General features: G+C 38.4%; 1 protein-coding gene across 20 annotated transcripts in view; it reads left to right on the top strand.

The window, feature by feature from the left end:
* The window catches only part of FOXP2 (forkhead box P2), a 534423-nt gene that overhangs the window by 401447 nt on the left and 119496 nt on the right, over nucleotides 1–13480 (top strand). For 12 of the 20 annotated variants that reach the window (XM_067042293.1, XM_067042305.1, XM_067042304.1 and 9 more), the window contains one exon: nucleotides 12594–12668. The exons of the other annotated variants lie outside the window; for them this stretch is intronic. In XM_067042293.1, coding sequence (XP_066898394.1) covers nucleotides 12594–12668 — 75 coding nt within the window. The remainder of the gene's footprint in view (nucleotides 1–12593; nucleotides 12669–13480) is intronic. 20 annotated transcript variants of the gene reach the window in all.

Below are 13480 nucleotides of genomic sequence, written 5' to 3'. Positions count from 1 at the left end.
AAGTTGGTGTCAGAGGCATTTCAGAAGTACTTTGAATAGGAGTTTCTTACTTCTGCTTTGATACTTAAAAGTATATTGCTGCAAGACCATCAGCTAAAGTGAGATTTCTACTAACAAAAAAAAATTAATAACTTTATAGCTATTTTGTATTGCCTTTTGAAGAAAAACCCTAAACCAAGTTGAAAGCTATACAGTATATCTAATCTATTACGTTCTGTTTTATTCCCCATATTATTATTTTAACTTGTTTTATAGTCATTTTACTTTTTCAGCAATTGAAATTAATACATGAAATGCAGTTTTTACACTGAGCAAGAAAAAGCTTTCGCTTTAAGAAATGCCAAGTCCCTACCCTGAATCCTTGGGCTCTAACCCTATGTCCATACATTCCTGGACAATGGCTCAAGGTAAAAAAACAAAGATTTATTCTGTGCTCAGTGTCCGATTTGAAATATTCAGAATATAAACTTACTCAGAGATTGGAAGCTGGTTTAATACATGTGCCAGCCATCCTGAAAGGCATTTCAGTAGGCTCTGTACCCTGGCATTTGTTTTAGAAATAATTGCATGCAAATGTAGTTAAACATCTGTACTATGTCTCTTAATCCTAACCAGGCATTTTCCATTAGATGTACTCTGAAAATCACATTAAGAAAAATATATCATCTGTGAAATTGTATTCTGAATGCCCCAAATAGCAAAGAAAGGGGCAGTATCCAGTTAAATCTAATGTGAAGCATTCCTTTTTTCTCCTGAATCCCAAATTTTCAAATGTTTATTTCATTTCTCTTAGTGCTGCACTATAAAATTGAAATGAGATTTTCTGTTTTCCAAATTTTTCCGTTTGGCTTACCACAAAACTTTCTTGAAGATGAAACTGTACTTCTATGTACAATTTCCTTAATTTTTGCTCGGTAATACAAAATGTAAGTTAGTTTATGTTGGTACCTTTATGGGAATACAATTGAGATAAGTTACATATTAGTACATTGTATTCTTGCAAGCAGGATTTTCCAAGTGGAATTTTGTTACTGAACTGACTTTAAACAGACTATAATTTACTCGTGTACTTAAAAAATTAGGGAAAGAATATTAAGGAATAAAACATATGCAAAGTCCTAGGAAAGCAACTGACTGGAAGGAAGAGGAAGGGGAGTTCCTGGGAAAAAAATTATTTCTTGCCATCATTGAGATTTAAAAGAATATCTTGTGCTCTTCTGCGTTGGTCACAGTTGCTACTTCAAGACTGTAGTAATATGACTCTAAATACCTAAGAAATGTGTTCATGTCTTTGACCCTTCATTTAATCCTCCAAGAGAAAGTCAGGTGGTGTACACATGTAATTATGAGAAATCGGAAGCACCTAAAGGCCACTTTGCTTTCCATGATGCACTTGAAGATCTGGCTTCTGAGTCTCTTTCTCCATCCCTGCCACCCTGTCTTGCCTAGCACTCTTTCCTCTGACCTTGCATAGCTTCAAGCCTTCCTAACGGCTGCTTCTTTGGTGTTGAATGCTTTCCACCTACACCCACCTCACACCCATTTGGATACTAATGTCCATTTATTATCACCTAGTCTAAAATACTTTGCTATCCACTGTCTGCCATGTAAGTACTAAGTACCCTTCCTCTATACGCCCATAGAACCCTGCGCATCTATCTGTCATAGCACTTATTATGATACCCTTCACTAGTAGTTTGCCTTCCCACTTTGTCTCTAACCTCTTTGGGTTAGGGACTCCTACTTAACCCTGCATCCCCATTCTTAACCTAGCAAGTAGTTTTGCATAGTATCCCGCAGAAGTGAGAGAGAACCCCACCTAAACTTTAGTTTAGATGTCGTAGCTGATGACACTCAACACACCAAGAGAATCTGAGAGAAATGTGATTACTCACATGGGAGATGCCAGGGGAGAACCAATGGGGCACAAGCAGGTCCAGGCTGGCTTGGGATAGTGGAGGGTGTAGGATGGGTCTGTATAATGGCTATGGGGCGACCTGGGGAAAGGATCCCTTGAACAAGTGTTTTAAATTTCCCTCCAGTGGCAAAGGTGGAGGTGCATGCACAAGTTTTCTGTCCAGATGTGGAGCCATTGGGGAAAGAGAGGTTGAGGCCTAAAAAGTCAACAGTCAAATGAGAAATGGAGTCAGACCCTTTACTGTAAGTGACAACTAGATGGTCATTAAATCTTTGGTGAATAAAATACTGAACGAGCTACAGTCAGTAGCCCCCCCATCATCAACAGGTAGCTTCAAGCACCTACATGTCCTGTACACCATCCACTTCTTAATGCTTTCTCATTCAGTAAGGAAAGTTGTTTTACCCGGGCCTGTTTCTTACCTTCTACTACCTCACCTAACCTCCTTAAGGCAACAAGAGACATCTGTATTTTCTTTTGACTACACCAAAAAAAGGAGGAGGAACCTAAGGACTATTACTCTTCGGTACGCAGGCTTCTCACTGTTGTGGCCTCTCCCTTTGCGGAGCGCAGGCTCCGGATGCACAGGCTCAGCGGCTATGGCTCACGGGCCCAGCCGCTCTGCGGCATGTGGGATCTTCCCAGACCGGGGCACGAACCCATGTCCCCTACATCGGCAGGCGGATTCTCAACCACTGCACCACCAGGGAAGCCCAGGACTATTTCTCTTATGTGAGCATAAGCTACTTCTGCCTAGCGCCAGTATACCCAGGGGAAAATCCTATGCATAGAATCCATCTTCTCTATCTGTTAAGTAATGACTGTATAACTTAAAATGCTGTCTTCCATTCTCCAGATGATCATGAGAAATCCAGCTCCCTGTTTTGTTTTGTTTTTTTAAGAAGAGCTTGGGCTTCCCTGGTGGCGCAGTGGTTGAGAATCCGCCTGCCGATGCAGGGGACGCGGGTTCGTGCCCCGGTCCGGGAAGATCTCACATGCCACGGAGCGGCTGGGCCCGTGAGCCGTGGCTGCTGAGCCTGCGCGTCCGGAGCCTGTGCTCCGCAACGGGAGAGGTCGCAACAGTGAGAGGCCCACGTACCGCAAAAAAAAAAAAAAAGAAGAGCTTAACATATTCTCTTGAACAAAGCAAACAAGCATAGAACAAAAATAGAATATTCTACCAGTACTCTGCATGAGTATCTCATGCCAGAAGTGTCTGTTGACTGCTGTCTTCATCTCCTCTTAAAATGTAATAAGTACATCACTTGTAGGAGCACGACAGGCATCTTTTGTTTTCCAATGACTTTAGACACATGAAAGATACTTGATTAACGTCCCTGGACATTCCAGTTGTCTAAGTAGTCAGTGGACAGGCGTAGGTCTTCTTCTTCTCACAGATGGCGCCGGGTCATCTCCCCCATCCTTGAGCTCAGCCTCACCTCTGCAGACAGCTGGGCTCTGTGGATGAGAGGTGTCCATATCTTTTCTATTCCTTGCTCCTCTGCTGAGGTTTCTAACAAGGGTGCCAATTAGTGCCAGTTATGATGGCAGCTTTCTGAAGTGAATAAGAAGGGGATTGACGAAAACCAGGGTGAAAAATCTGAGTTCGACACTGTTATATTGTGCAATCGTTGTTAATTCTTCAGTTCTTTTAAGCTGTGGAATGGGGATCAAATTTATTTTAGAAATGTCAGTGGATTTAATTGATTAATATTAAGTACTTTAAAATCTCAAATCCTCCAAATATGTGGTATGTGGATTGAGACAATAGCCATCACTAAACTTTCTTTGCTAGTATTTACCTACCCTTTCTTTTTTAAAGAAAAGAAATAATTTAGAATCTGTTGAACAAGGAAAAATAAATGAGCATGTAATCTTAATTTTTATATATTAAACTGTGTTTTGCAGAATAGAAAGTCTGATTATACGAGCTGACATTTTAGGAGAGGAAAAGATTTATAAAGCTGACATTATGACAGCAATTTGTGATTACTTCACTTAATTTTGCAACTAGTAAAACACGGGGTGGCCAAGATCATGGCTTCCAGCCTTATCTTTTGTCTCTTTTGTCTTTGGATTATAACCTAAAATTTGCTCCAAAACTTAATGTAAAGGCTATCAAAGTTTAATCCTAATTTTGGCAGTGAGATCATTGATTGAAACATTTTGAAGTATTCTTGTTAGTTTATTTCTCCGGCTTCAAGTTACAGAAATACACATAAAACTTAAACAAAAAAGTGGGATCTATTCAAAGATACAGAATTGGTCACAAAATACAAGGAAAAATGAAACAAAAATCTGGTCACAGAAAGATAAGAAGCAAAAGCAAGATCGTTGGACAGGCTCTGTGGGGTCCCAGCATTAGGTTGGATGAATTCCTGTTTATTATTCTCAAGAATCAGTTATTGAGAGGGGGAATCTGATTGGCCTATTTGAAGCAGCCATCTACCCTTGAGCCAGTCTTACCAATTTGCATATGATGTTGGGAGCCGGGGTGCAGAATGAGGATGGTCCCCCAAGAAAAACTTTGGTGTTGTTAGCAAACAGAGGAATAGATTCCAGGTAGGGAAGATCAACATATTTCCTCAGTAAGGAAACACAAGGCAATAGGGAACTGTAGGGAAATAGCACCTAGTAACACATTTGTACATGCAGATTCACTAATACATATGTTCCTAAGGATTACATAAAAATCAAATTTATTTTAGATGAGTTCTCTTTCTGTTTACATAAATAACAACCTTAACTACATTTTTAGCTTGAATAATTAAAGAAATAGGAACCCCTAATTTAATTTCATAAATTTGGATTTTCATGTTGAGTTTGTTACCAGTGAATGGTATAATTTGGCATGTTTAGCAAGGAAAAGAAAATATACTATTTTAAAAAATTTTATACTGATCCATGAAGAAAACAAGCAGAAAATTATAAACTTTTCATAATCAGTACCTTCAACAATATTCTGTATGTCCTTGGACCAATTTTTTTGAATCAATCTGTGTTAGTAGAACTAAGGAATCGCCGCTCTGATCATAAGCACTGCTGTTCCTTGTCATTCTCTCCACATCACCACGCCCGCCGCCCACCTACATGGCTTCCTGATCCAACCGTATCTCATGTTTAATGATGACATTAAAGAAACTCTCGCTATTTTGTATTGTTCACTCTGACTTTGCTCTCCATTCTCCAAACTGTGGTTTTCCTTACTCCTACTCCCAAGCAAGCTACTGAATATTCCTACAGAAAATCACAGTATCAGGCAGTATTGAGTCCACAACTTCACCTTAGCCTTCATCGCTGCTTAGCAGTTTCGAAACTCCTCACTCCCCCCTCCCTACACCAGCTTCCTGCCTTAACTGTCCCCTTTAAGCTCCTGCATCTCACACCAAGCCCCTATTCCCAGTGACTTCGTCTCCTACTTCAGAGGTAAAATGTAGAGGCCACCAGGTAAGATCGTCCTCTGCCTCTGTCATCTCCACTCCTAAAACAAACCCATACTGGCACCTCTCTTTATGCCCTTTTGTATCACAGTGAGATCTTTTCTCCAAGGCCAACTTGATATCTGCCCTGCCCAGCCTTTCCTACAACCTTGTCATGTCAGCCTCACAACTGCTTTCCTGTATCTTCAGTCTCCCATTTTCTGTGAGTCTTCCTGTCTTTAAAAACCAAACACCCGGGCTTCCCTGGTGGCGCAGTGGTTGAGAATCCGCCTGCCGATGCAGGAGACACGGGTTCGTGTCCTGGTCCGGGAAGATCCCACATGCCGCGGAGCGACTGAGCCCGTGAGCCATGGCCGCTGGGCCTGCGCGTCCGGAGCCTGTGCTCCGCAACGGGAGAGGCCACAACAGTGAGAGGCCCGCATACCGCAAAAACCAAACACCCACAAAACAATATCTTACTTGAACCTTTGTTTTATATCAGGCAATCTTCCTAACCCACTCATTTCCTTCATCATTAAACTTTTGGAAAGAATAGGTTACCCTTCAATCTCTATTCCTTCTTTAACTTGTTATATTATGTCTGTATCACCACTCCCATTCTGAAACTATTCTTTTGAGTATCACTGACAACCTCTGAGGGTTGTATTCAAGTCAAAGTCCCATCCTACTAGACCCTGTCAGAACACTTGAGACATTTGCCACCAGTCCTCTGAATTTGGTGGCTTTCCTCATCTCTGTCCATAACTTTTTATGTCCAATTGTTATATTAGTGGTGCTAAACTCTGGCTGCACATTTTCATTACCTGAGGTGCCTGAGTGCCATCCTAGCCTAATAAAATCAGAAACTGAAGGCGGTGGAGCCCAGCCTCAGTATTGACTCAAAGCTCCCCAGGTGATGCTAGCACATGGCACAGGTTGAGAACCATTCCTTTAGATGATCTCAGTGACAGAACTTATCCACTTCCTGTGGGGTCACCACCACACAAGGTCTCAGATCTCTATATATCTTCCCTTGTCTGCTGAACCTGAGGCTTACGCTATACCCAAATGTTTGCTGGGAATAACTACCTGGATGTCCTGCAGTGAGCTCTAGTGTAGTATTTCTGGTATTTTCAGTTAAAGCACATTCTCCTCTATTCCTTAAAAACCATTTTTTCTTGCATCCTCTTATCTTGCTGGTGACATCACAGCCCACTCCCAGTGTCCCTTAGCCTTCACTCTCTCACTCTATCACTCAGGTAGTCTTCACATCCTCGTAAGTTAGCCTCCCCTCAAGTTGAGTATCCTGTTCTTACTTTTACTGCTCTTCATTCAGCCCAGACCATAAATAACTCTCTGGTGAACCTTTGGGCATCTTAGGCTACCCGTTTTTCCCAATTCCAGTCTAAGCCCATGCCCTCATGCTTTTCTCTTGTCTCCTTAAAAGAAAATTTGCTCCTCCCCTTTACCTCAGGACATGACAGAAATTCCCTTTGTCTGATGGGCAGAACTTGTCATAGTCCCAGCTTTCTAGTCTCTCTCACCGCCCCGTCCTCATCCATACCACACTCCAGCCATACCCACGTGATCACATTTCTCAAGTACAATTCTAAATCTTTTGGATTCTCCCTTTCTTCCTTTCCACGTCTTTCTTTTTCGAGTAATAAATTCTTCATTCTTAATACATTCTTCCAATACGATGGAACTGTACTTTTTACCTCTTCAGCAATACGTTTCTCTCTAATGTTGAGTCTCAACCTAGGATCCATGGGTAGAATTCAGGAGGTCTATGAATATGAATGGAGGAAAAAGTATTCTCACTTTCACTTCTAATTAAAACTTAATATTTTCTTCTATTATGAATGTAGGTAACAAACCACAATAGTACTGGCAGTATCTGTGACATTGTCCTCAAAAAAAATTACAGATGTTTTCATCTGTTGGCAAAAATATCTAGAAATAGTAGTTATGCTTATTACTACTTAAAAATTACAGTGGTTATTAAACCTGGCGTTGTATCTTATTATTTAATGTATTTACAAAGAAGCACATTTATTAATATTTCACAAATGTGGCTTTTTAAATATTTTGAAAACTGAATTTCAACGTACCTGATTTCCTTTCTATCTTCTTACATTTTATATTATGCAATTAAATTTTCTTCCGAGGAGGCCATTCTTGACTTTAGTGGAGTGTCAAAGGGTTCAAGATGCAAATGGCACTTACTTAGTTGTATCCTAGTTTACAAGGCTTTTCCTCCCGCTCTCCTCTGAAACCAAGGACAATTTTCATTCATTTTTATATCCACATGGCTAACATAATTTATAGCACACAGTAGGTACTGAAAAAGGTTCACTGACTGAATAATGGAATAAAAGAATGAGAAATAACCTGTCCCACAAATATCCTGAACACAGAAGACAATATTTCGCAAAGTGTAATCATGGAAGTTCTAAATCACAATCACCAAGATGCTTGTTAAAATGCATATTCATGGGCCCTGTCTCAGATCTTTTGAATCTGAGTCCCTAGAAGTGTAGAATTTTCAATTATAACAGTTCATCCAGACATTCCTTTACATGCTAACGTTTGAGAACCTCTTCCAGTGGGCTATTGTGATGCACAGCAGCCTTAAAAAATAAATAAAAGCATGAGCTTTCGTAAATAATTTCAGCTCCCTGGGCTCTATTTTCTTTCTCTGCGAAGTGATTCTTTAATGGCTGCACCCTGTTCTCCTGAATATCATATGGGTTTTGTAGTCAGTGCCACAGAAGGAAGTAAAGGCAGGACTTACTCCTTGTTCAGAATGAAGAATGAAGAGTCTTCAGGCATCTGCCCATATTGGTTTGGTCCTGTGGGGTACATGGTCCCTGCACCTCGTTCACTGACTCCAAACAATATGCCACCTACTCAGATCCACTCATCTTATGAAATAATGTTTGCCAGGCAGCAGTTCTCTTTTCTTCACCTCCTCTGTCAGGGCTAGGCAGCTTTTAGTCTGTTTTTCAGAGGTGGGCTGGGGATAGACAAAGTAATTTGAATTTGCAAAGCCAACACATATCACCCTGGCACAACTCTGGCCACACTGTCCCTGGGACAGTCTCCATCAGATGTGATGAACGGCCTAAAGATAGCCAACCAAGCCAACAAACAGAACAGTTAGAGTGGAGGAAAGGCCAGTTAACCGTTTAATTTTATTCCTGTTTCATACTAGGTCAAGGGTATGCACATTTCTTGATTGGCCAAACACTATTTTAAAATCTTTGCACCTTTAAAATGTAGATCACTATTCCATTCAGATATCATTTTACCCCAAATTTTGTAAGACACTAAAGTTTTAAACATGTTAAAGAAAAATTTGATCCCATTTTCAGCCAGCTTCAAGAAAAAGTATAATTTAAAAATATTTTCCTTCGTTAGGAAAGATCAATATATAATACTTTCCTATTTTTCTGTGAAAATATACCTTCATCAACTTTGCAAAAATTATATTTCTTAGAAGTCACTTCACCTTGTCACTGAATGCAGACACCCTCATATTAACTTTTTGCTTTGCCACACCAGGTTTCTAAGGAGAAAAAATATTTTCTATTCATATGGAAGAGGCTTTGATTTGTATCATGAAGTCCAGTAGGAGATGGAAAGCTATTTGAATGCAGATAGAATGTCTTGGGAATTTTTGCATCCTTTACAGTGTGTTTTATACACAGACCTTTAATAATTTTTTATTTGAAAGAAATTGAATGTTCTGAAGCAATAATGATAGCTAATAAATATTAACTACATAGCTAAGAAACATTAAGTATATGGGTATCAGCACTATTCTAAGTACTTTATAAATCAATGTATTTAACAACCCCAGGACATTGTTACTTACTACCCCCTTTCTAGAGAGAGAGGCCAGAAGAGCGAAGTAACTTGCTCAAGGTCACACTACTAGTAAGTGTTGAGTCAGGATCTGAACCCTGGCAGACTGTCTCCAGAGCTAGTATTCTTATTTCCAGCACTGAACACTGAAGTCTTTATTGTTTTAACAGAAAATTGCAATGATCCATATTTAACGGAAGAATAGTTTCCCTCTGAAGTTAATGTTGAAAGCCCATTCCAGTATACTGTCCTGGCCTTTTCACTGTTAAAAGGTTCTTTGGTGCTTATTTGAAACAGATGCAAACACTTAAAACATCGATTCACATTGTGTTTCCCTGTGATTTGCTGGATTATGTCAGGTTTCCTCCAGGAGACCCATTTCTAAATGACTGTCTGATTTCATTCGCCTTGCTACTCCTTCACAGACCTGCAGCTTCATGGATCTGTTCAAGCATGGTTGGTTGGAGGTTGATTAGTGCGTCTCTTGCCAACATTCTGTCTCCTTCTGTTGTAGAAAACTCTAGGACAGCCAGGAGAAGAAGCTGGGTGGGTTTTTCAAAGCAGTTTCTTCAACCAGGCTTTTTGGCAAGACATGATGACGGGCTAATGGCAGTGCAAAGTTTATTCTCACATACTTTTAACTCCTGGAGTTATTAGTTGGGAGTTACTTAAAAGCCTGTGCCTTTCAAATGGTTTGCTTTTTTCCAGGGTATTGTTCTTCAGTAAACATAAGATTAAGTTGACTTTCTCTTTTCATAAATTTTGCTTTTTAACTCTATTTTTATTCCTTGCTCAACTCTTTTGATTATTTAAACTGTATATATCTTATAATTTTGCATGCAAAATGACAGGGCAGAAATGTCACTGTGTGTCCTTCATGTGGGACAGTCCTATCTCTTTTGTCCTTAAGGATAGATTAATGACAGTATCATTTTAATGTGCTGTATTTTTATCTATGGTAACAGGAATGATTTGGCATTGTCAGGCAATGATTGCTTTGGTTAAACAAAGTTTCTGATGAACAAAAATATGTCATGGCTTCAGAAGGTCCTTCAGAATCTTGTTTTATGTCAAAGTTATCTCAATGGTTATCAGTTAAAATCATATTGGGGAAATGTTTGAGACACAATTAAAGAAGATATGTTTGGATTATACTTAGATTTACTGAAATTATGTTTCTGAGTCATTTGAGCTGAGAATGGAGAATATTCTCCCTCACAGTGAAGCTTCAGGCTACTCCCATCACAGAGCTCTAATCTGTAGAAGAAATGTAGCAAAAATCTCCGTCTTATAATGAAATCCTTCCGATAATTTTGGCACCTGTATCCTTTAAATGATGCCTACAGCATTTTATTTCATAGCATCTTTTGTGTATTTTTATCAGTGTACTTGTACCTGGTCTGGAAATGTCCTGTTTCTTAATCATCTCTGCATCCTGCCTTCAGACTCTGTGATTGGGATGGCAGATCTTCAGCACCTGACATGTTTTGTCTATGTTATGCACAAAGTACAATATTTAATTTGGGTGCTCTTGAAAGAGCTTAAGGTGATGTTGCTTATTTATGAAGTTTCATTTTCAGTACCAAATATAGTGTCGTGGCACCTTTGGAGTTCTCATGATGCTCAATGATTTTTGGTTTTAGGTAGATGAGTGTCGATCTGAGGATTTTTTTGTTAGTCCGGTTCATTGCTGTGGTATGGAGTAGCATTTCATTTCTTTTTTTTTAGGATGCTTATGACCTCCTTAAATAGCAGTCCAAAAATCGTGTGGCTTGTTTTGATTTTAACCAAAGTTACAGCTGCCTAGCTGTAAAGCAGTCAGTTTCTCTTATTATGACTAGTTCTTCAACTTGTACTGTTTTAAATTGCCTGCAATTAGCATATTTCAACCTTATTTTTAGGTTTAAATTGCAGTGTGAGAGTGTACTCTCCTCTTAGCTAATTAGTGCTATCAAGGAACAGTAGGTTACCTCATTAGTACCATGTGCATTTAATTAAAGAAGAGAAAATTGGAGTTAACCTCATAGTTAATATTTTCACAGAGTGCTTCAATGCCAACACCTTCAATTGGAGTCACACCCCTGTGTATCTAATTATGCACTGGTGCCAAATAAGGTTAGCAAGGGTACTACAAGGCTGTTGACAAAATAATTTAGATGAAAAAGTGTTTGTTGGATTCTGACAGTAAAATATAACTTGAACGTTTTTTCTTCATCCTCATCTGCCAGCGTCAGGTGACATACTTCTTCATAGGAAATTGAAGGGAAAGAATATTTTGGAAGCCATTTTTTTTTCTGTTTAAATTAATGTTGCTCTTATCTTGAAGAAAATGGCATATAGTCATGTAAAGCATGTACAATCCGATTCTCAAACAGATCCCCTGAACTTCAGAGATGTATTTGAAAAGAATTATTTATAAGATGTAATATTTACATGCATCAAACCACTACAAATACTCCCTGACACCCCTACCACATCCCTCCTTGCTTTTCTTGTTTTCTGATATAATTTCCCTTGTGTATCTGATGAATGGGGATCATCCTTTCATATCATACATGAAGTCTAAGGATGTGTTGCCACATGGTCTACGCAAATGCAGTGTAATCCTTTTGCCTTTCAGACAAAATCTTTTGAAATGTCTAATGCTACTTAGGTAAAAAATGACATTCCATGTCATTTATCAATAAATAATCACTTTGCTTTTACAGATAAAAATGCAAACTATTCATTTGAGTGTATAGAGTAATTTTCAATACAAATGACACAATTCAACAGGTTTTAACAGAGATTACTGAGTTTAGCTCCCTAGTCTTAAATATGTATTTAATGGCAATATTTGTGTTATAGTAATGCAGAGCCAAGGCAGTTTATTTAAAGGGATTCTTGTGCTTGTTCTCACATTTCATGACAAGACAGGATTTATGTTCATTCGTATTGGTTATAATTGACTACAAGTCAACAGTTAGCTTTTTCAAAAAGAGATAAAGTTTTAAGGAGAAATAGCATCCCATACTCTAAAATCACAGTACCATTGAAAGCTATAGGAATATTTATTAATAAACATTGGCCGTAATTTTAGCTTAGAAGTGGGAAGTGAGGCTCCTAAGTCAATATCCTGGTAGACGATTGATCATTTTTGGTTAGTGGTTATTTCCTATGTTCAAATATTCAAATTAACATCTGCCAAATTATTCCTGTTTTTTAAATTTTATTTAATACTATTATTAGCTGTGAGACAAAGGTGGAGTAGTCTTGCCTAGATCAACCTACCAAGATAATAATCCAAATAATATTTTCTTAAATGATAATGTACATTATTAGCGTTAAGCCTTATGATTGGGAAAAAAAAAAAAAAAAAGCCAACTCCTCATTCTCTTTGTTTAATCTAGGAATTGCTTCCAGAAACAAAATTATGTGTCTGTGGCCACTCTTCTGGTGATGGGCATCCTCACAACACATTTGCAGTAAGTTACACTGGGCAATTAGTAATTCAGCTACTATGCACAAGGCCATAGACCCAACCCTGCTAAAGAGGTGGTCTGTGATTTTCTATCAGCCACTACCTTCCATTGATTCAGATGATCAAGAGATGACTAATGTTAAGGCACAGATGTAATTAGTTTGTTTTCTGTTAATTCTTATATTCTTGCTTCAATTATGTTTCATCAGATATACATACAGTTCACAATTTCTGTGAGTTGGTGGCATTAAAGTTTACCTTATATATATGAGAGCATATGGCTTTTTCACCTCTGTACTTTTCTTGAACCACTACACTTTTCTTGAACAGATTTAGGAATAATTTGATGAATGGTATTGATATGCATAAAATAAGTGCATTGAGACTATGGATAGATACAATACATATTTTAGGGAAAAGTTGCTGTTCCAAGTTCTGCAAGTTACCATATAAATATGCCAAGGCCTCTTTTTAGATATTCTGTCACTAGAGTGTAATTTGTCTCTTTAGACTACAATATCCAATGAAAATTGTTTCCATGACCCAGTTCACATACTGGTTAGCCTTGGAAATGAATAACAATCTTGAAGTGGCCGTTCAAGAATTTTTAAATAGAGCAACTTCATGTTTCTATTTACCATGGATACTACTTGTATTCCTAAGGAATCTCTAAATATGTAAGTCGTATATTTTCATATATAGAATTTTTGCTTGTTTCCTTAAAAATTGATGTACTTTTTTAGTTTCCATGGTCTAGAATATTCCTAAATTGACTCACCCAAAACTTATTTTTTTTACTACCATATACATAATATT

The sequence above is a fragment of the Kogia breviceps genome, chromosome 9 (genome assembly GCF_026419965.1).
Source record: "Kogia breviceps isolate mKogBre1 chromosome 9, mKogBre1 haplotype 1, whole genome shotgun sequence".
Lineage (NCBI taxonomy): Eukaryota > Metazoa > Chordata > Mammalia > Artiodactyla > Physeteridae > Kogia > Kogia breviceps.
Note: the sequence above shows the minus strand (reverse complement) of the source record. Positions and strands in the feature narration are given on the sequence as shown.